The sequence below is a fragment of the Gavialis gangeticus genome, unplaced genomic scaffold, assembly GCF_001723915.1.
Source record: "Gavialis gangeticus isolate Ggan-Ray unplaced genomic scaffold, GavGan_comp1, whole genome shotgun sequence".
Taxonomy (NCBI): Eukaryota; Metazoa; Chordata; order Crocodylia; family Gavialidae; genus Gavialis; species Gavialis gangeticus.
Genome location: NW_017729032.1, coordinates 253,259,059 through 253,265,956, shown reverse-complemented (window position 1 = coordinate 253,265,956; position 6,898 = coordinate 253,259,059). Strand labels below are relative to the sequence as shown.

General features: G+C 41.1%; 1 protein-coding gene across 3 annotated transcripts in view; it reads left to right on the top strand.

Moving 5' to 3' along the window:
* Positions 1–6,898, top strand: part of ARL13B (ADP ribosylation factor like GTPase 13B) — an 87,494-nt gene that overhangs the window by 63,005 nt on the left and 17,591 nt on the right. For all 3 annotated transcript variants that reach the window (XM_019525729.1, XM_019525727.1, XM_019525728.1), the window contains exon 6: positions 4,945–5,147. In XM_019525729.1, coding sequence (XP_019381274.1) covers positions 4,945–5,147 — 203 coding nt within the window. The remainder of the gene's footprint in view (positions 1–4,944; positions 5,148–6,898) is intronic.

Below are 6,898 nucleotides of genomic sequence, written 5' to 3'. Positions count from 1 at the left end.
CCCCGCACAGATCCGGGGGGGACACATGCCCCCCATGCCTCCCCTGGGGGTGTGCACAGCAGCAGGAGCCGCTCCCTGGATGAGCCACAGCTCCGTCCCACATTCTGCAGCCTCAGTGTGCCCCCGCCCCACCCTAGCCCTTCCCCCTAACCCCTCCCCAGACTTACCATCCAGATGCTACTCTCCAAGCTGCCAGGCTTCATATAGGCAATTGGATCAACCCACATGGCTGGTTAATAATTGGTTATTGGTATCAGCCCAAAAAATCTTTATCGGTACACCTCTAAAAAAAGAAAAGAATAATAAACCTAAGGCGCATTAAAAACAGGGGTGGAAATTGCCTTTTTTGGTTTGTTTAAAGCATCATATGAACCCACTCTACCAAATACATTGTTGGCCCATTCTGTGCTCTCTAGCCTAACCATTTTCATATTGAGTTACCCTCAGACAGACTAGGCTTTTACTAAATGATTGAGGGGAAGTCTGTCTTAGTTTACCTACTGATTAAATGTTTAACAAGAGCATCATCATAGCTATATTTGAGATCTCTTGTTTTTAGTTATCTTGCATTTTAGCTTTTGCCTACGTGGGGACTCAAAGTGTTTCTTTTAAAAAATGCTTCAATAGCTGAACAAAAGTTAGCCATTGTACTGGTGGTCACTTCCTAGCTAAAGCTGGTCACTGCCAAGTATAACCGATTTTATGTAATGGCCCTGGGTACTTCTATATCCCATGATAAATCCCTGAGCCATCCATTGCCCCCTAATGGTATATTAATTGTATATTTTTTTTTATGATTATTTCTAGTTGGAATAGATGGGCTGGAGGTGAGCTTGTGTCCTGTCATAGTGAATCTGAAGACTCCTTAAACATCTTAAAGTGAAATCTCTTAATTTTAAAGATAATCTCTCTACTTGGCTTCTAGTGGAGCTGTTGGATGAAGTTGGAGGATACAAACAAGTTTCTTTTTAAAGTTAGAATTAAGATCACTTAATGTAGTAAGATTTGACCTTGAATTCCTCAACCTTGCAATACTAGCCTTTCACTTATAATGAAGTCTTTAAAAAAAAAAAAAAAAAGATAATTTGTAAGGCTTATTTCACTGTGGAAATTTCCTCCAGATATGAGATCTTCATCCTTTCTCTCTGTATAGTTGCCCTTCAGTTAGTCGTCCTATTTATAAAGTTGCTGCTTGGACACAGCATTTCTATTAGTATTTAAGCTTTGCTCTTTGTAGATCAAAAATATGAACAGGAAGCTTCACTGTCTAAAACGTGTGAGATTTTTTACATGGGTGTGTGTATCAAGGTGAACGCCCCGCCCCGCCCCCTCAGAATTGTGTCACATACCATTGTAAAACCCAGAAAGCAATGAAGGCTAGAAGTTGATTGTGCGTTTCTTCTTCCAAGAAGTTTGAGACTTAGATTTGTCATTAGTCCTTGGTTCATCAGAGTTTTCCCTTACTCAAGGTTTAGAATAGTCCCGAAAGGCTCATCTTTCTCAGGTCAATTTAGTAAAGAATATATAGAGTATGTGACAGAATACAAATGCTTTGTTTCCTTAAAACACAGGAATTTGACTTACTGGATCAGACACAGGGTTGCACTAGTCCAGTATGCCATCTCTAACAGTTGTTTTATAGTTGTTATACGTTGATATTTCTTTTGCTGTCCCAAATACCAACCACGAGATTTAGGAATAAATGTAAAATGCCTTTTTCGGTGTGAGAGGTCTCCTGAATTTCCAGGGATGCATGACATCTCTGTGTTCTCATGGAGACTTTTTTTTTCCATATGTATAGAATTAACAGTATTGCAAGAAAGCAGGTTATACCTTGACTATGTAGAAGTTTAGTTTAATGTAAATTATGTAAGATAAGCCTTTGGGAAACTTCTAAGGCCATCATGAAATTTTCCTCTTCACAGGTCTATTTCAAGTGCCAAGTGACAACTTTTGGAAGAATCTTTGTCACAGATGTCCTCTCTAATTAAACATAATGGTCTGAAAAAAAATCCCATGACATTTTTCTCAATACTTTATTATTGCCTGTGGCAAATACCAGCAAAGCTTTCTCCTCTGTTCTCTGAAGTCCAGGTCTATCCTGAACAAGCAGACGGCACATTCAATAGATTCTGGGCAGCTAGTTTCCCAGCTTGAGAGAGAGGAATAAGGCTTACAAATAAACATCAGAAGAGAAACATTGTCACACTTAGAATAGTTGGAATTGCCACTTGGCTCACTCAGGGAAGACTTTGTCCCAGATTATATCAGTGCAGTGGCTACCTGACTGATTGGGGAGAATTGCATGTGGGATGTGGAAACTAAGGGCTCCTTATAGACATGCAGAGAGCCTGCTCCAATGTGTTGGATTTCCATTACATCAGAGCAGATTTGATTAATCAAGTCTACTGGAGCACAGAAATTGACATTCTCTGGCAGCCTTCCATGTCATGTGTATCAGTGTCCCTGTGCTGAAAAAATGGTGGTGGGACACTTTGAACTAAAACACATTTGACGCCACCATTTTTCATCTTGGGAGTGATGCATGTGACATGTGGGTGCTTTTAATTAGCATGGCTTGCTAATTTAAAGAGGCTGGCGCAGAGTCCCAGAGCATGTGTAAAAATGTTCTAAGAGCATGGATACACTAATGTGTACCTTAGCATATAATTTACACTACTTTTCTGTGCAAATGAAATTTTTTTTTATTGGGATGAAGAAGGGATAAACATGCTAGTGTCCTGGGGTATTTGATGTGGTAGATGGCTATTACTGTGTTTTACCACTAGGCAGCAGGAGTGCAGGTATATAGTCTGTCTTTAGCAAAAGGTTACCCTAGGCCAGGGGTTGGCCAGGTTTTGCCACCATGGGCTGCTACTTCTGACCCAAACCTTGCTGCAAGCTACACGCCCACAACCTCCAGCAATCAAGAGATGCTGAGAAGGAACCAGATAGAAAGTGATCTGGGAATGCCTCCCATGCTGCAGTAGAGAGAATGAAACTGAATGCAGCAGGCAGTTGGACCCTGGGAATGCTGCCTCTGCTGCTGTGGCTGGAGCATGCTGCAGATTCCCTGAGCTGCAGCAGGCTGGATCCAGTCTCTTTACAGGCTGGTTCCAGTCTTTGGGCAATAAGTTGTCAACCCCTGTTCTAGGCTGATCACAGACAGAACCGGTGTAACTTACATAGTAAAGTTGTGCCTGATTCTTTCAGCAATAATTCTTTACCACATTAGGTAAAGTTATTCTGATAAAAGATTTGCAGTATCTATCTACTATTTTTTTTGAGCATAATGCTGATTACAGGTGTAAACTATCACAAATGGTTTTATTCTTTCATTTACAGTCTGTTGAATTTTGGTTATCAGTCTCCTGCAAAAAGGGCTGTTCTGAAAATTAGGCATTTAAGCTGTGGACACACATTCATTAGCAGTACTACCAGTACCAGTACACCTCTCCTCCCAACCCCCTTCAGGAGGGAAACCTGTCAGTCATAGGTAGTTCTGGATTTGAGCAGAGCTTCATCTCCCAGTCTGGGGGCAGCAGTGGGCTCTGTGACGCATAGTGCACCCACCACTCCCACTGCCCTGTGGCAGAGGGAAGGGATTGACCTCCTGCCACAGGAAGGCAGAAAGAAAAGGTGTTGTTCCTTGGGGACCAGGACAGTTGCATGCTCTCTGACAGCTCGTCACCCTTCTGCAAGAGGGTAATGAGGAGAGTTCACTGTTGCCCCAAGAACTGGAAGTTTCAACCACTGCCGTGCTTCCTGTCATCACAGCAAGCAAAGATACAGCCCCATTAGGATGCAGGCTACAACTCTGCTACCTGGTGAGCTGTCATTGAGCCAGCTGTTCTCCCTCTGTCCTTGGAGGGATGCTGTGGGGAGCAAGAGGCTCCCGGTAGTTCAGCATTTAACATTAGACATCATCCATGGTGCTACAGAGAAAATAAAACTTAGTGCTTACAGAGAAGTTCTTGTTCAACTGGGAGCAGTTTTATACTGCTACAGGTTGGGTGCAGATTTGTACACCCACTTTTTTTTTTAGCAATGCAAAGGCATATTTAGTGCTACAAATGTAATCTCCGCCCATGGCTTTAGTCTGCATTTATATTTCTTATTGAAGTATTTCAATATTATGGATTCCTACAAAGAAATGCTACCCCTAACAGACTGAGGAATCTAACATGGTTCCTTTTTTGTTTCAACTTCACTAGTATGTTTCACATTTCTGATTTGCACATTTCTGAAAAAGCAATGCCCTACCTTCTTAATGTGAGTAATGTCTGGGGTACACACTAAATGCTTTCTAAGTAAAACTTCCTAAAGAAAGATTCCCCTTCCCCCCTCCCCTGCAGAAAGCACCATAGAGATTTGTGGGGCAGATGGCCGATATGTCTCCTTAAATATCAGCTAATACCAATCCAATTTCCAATACAGCTGCTTCCAGCTGGTAAGTCCTGTGTGGCGGGAGGCAAGAGGCATGGGAAGGGGGGCCATTAAAATTTTATACAAAGAAGGTTTAGTAGATCCTGGCAGTCCAGTGGAGAACCGATTTTAATTTTGAAATTGTGATACTATATTACCCCTTCCTGGCAAATTCAAGCAATATATCATTTGAACTGCAATCAGAAAGATATACATGTATATTAGATGGTAATTTGGATTGGAGAAGACAGAATAATTGCATGTCCATCATTCTGAACAGCTGAAGAACATTACAGTATTGCTGGCATGGGATTAAAAAACAGGAATTTGTATAAAATATATATGCAACTGATATATTGGCTAAAAGTCCATTACATTTACAAAAGTCTTTATATTTAAAGTTATTCATCTATAACATTTGACGTTCTTATTCACCAGTTGCCACAACTGTGGTGTTTAGTAAATGGCTTATAATAAACGATCTGCAATATAAATATCCTTTCTCTCCCTCTATTGCAGGAGCCTTGCTCAGCTGTCATGGGTTGTGGGAAAAAAATTGACAAATCTATAAAAAAAGGTTTGTATTGGCTGCTACATATTATAGCAAAAGATTTTGATGCCTTAAATGAGCGCATCCAGAAAGACACTATTGAGCAAAAAGCCTATGAAGAACAAGAGAAACAAGAACGAGCTGAAAGGGTGAGGAAGATACGAGAAGAAAGGTATTCTTTTTCTTTCTCTGCTTGACTTTTTTTTAATTTTTTTTTTTTCTTTTCCATACATAGAGGTTGTGGGGGGTGGAAAATATTTTACTAAATTAACTGTTACAAAACCAGTGCTGTTATTCTACCCAAAGATATGAAACTCAGTATTTAAAACTGTTCTGTTATGCTTGGGGTTGCTTGGTATTTTCTTACACTGGTCAACGTGTCCTGAAGTGAGGGCCATCAATAACAGATGTGGGATGGGTACAGCTTAGTCTATATAGGCTGACAAAGAGGCTCACTCCCAGCTTATTGTGATGCAGGGAGCTTACACTGGTACAACTTGTGTTAGAGTAACTCAGCTTTTAAATCCATCTATAAATAGAAAGGGTTAGTGACAATGCAGGTAGTCAGCTTGAATATTTTTGGCCAAATGGCCCCAATGCATTCAACAACGTGCTTTTAGTAACCTCCAAAATACACAAGACAAGGCCTCTGTGCTTTGAGGGGATGTAGTGGAAAATGGGGCAGAGCCTTCTGTGGTCATCAGCAGCCAATTGTGGCTCTTATTACAGGTGTTGTGAATTTGCAACAATGCACTTAACTTGAGCAAGGTCCTTTTTAGGAATGTTGCTTCTCCAATCTAAAATGTATACTAGCTGTAAAAGCCTATGCATTTCACTGTATTTAGTCAAATCAGTAACCTCATCAAATACATCGTCTCTCATTAAACTGCGGTCAAAAGCAGCACAGACTCAGTGATGGAAACAATGACATTGATCAAATGCAACACAACTGTAAAACATGCAGTCTTTATTGGGTAAACATAGTGATTGAGACCTTTTTAGTGTGGCTCTTAAAAGAAAAAAAAAAAAGTAAGTTGTTCCTTCAGGAGGGAATGGGCACTGGGCCTGGAGGTACTGCAATACCAAGCCACCACTCGGAGATAAGAGAACAAGCTGTGACACCCTCCCCTGATGCCAAAAAGCCACAAGGATAGGTTAGTGCAGCCCATCTGAATAAGATATATTGCAGTGTCCATTAAGCACAGTCCCCCAGAGTGTTGACTTTTTCAAGTCATGGTGAACCAGTACATTTCATGTTTCAACTGCCTCTTCACTCTCACAGCTGAGCTGTGCTTTTTCTTTCCCATTTCAAATTATTCCTGTTTCTTCACCAGCGTTAAATATCTGGCAGACGTCAGCAAACAGTTCACAAAGATTCCCTGCGTTGCCTCCTGTCTCAGCCTTTTGCATATGATTAATATGGCCCCACCCTCTTGAAGGTGGAACCAGACTAGGTTGCTCTGCACTTCATTTGCATATACATTTTTGGAGTATCCCAGGACTTATGACAAGCACACCTGGTTCCAGTCATGAGTGGGGGCTAATTAGCACATGTATCTTTTCTGGGAGGTATCTGGAGTACACACACATACCAAGCAGTGCTAAGCTATCAGGTCACCATGGCTTTAAATGAACTATATGGTAAATCATGAACTTTTTTACTGTGGACTAATGGCATGTATAGTAAAATAGGTGCTGAAGTGCTGCTTAAAATTTGTTTTACTTGTGCTCAAAAAAGGTAAAATGCATCAATTCTGTGTGAGCCAAGTTTATGGTTACTATATGCAAATGACTACTACAATATTTATTTTCCGGACAGTGTTTTCAAATTTGCTCCTCACTTCCATGTGCTCGGGGAGAGCAGGGTCTACCCTTAAGGGGCTGGAGGCAGGAGGGAGTAGGGAGGAAGCAGAGGGTAGGGGA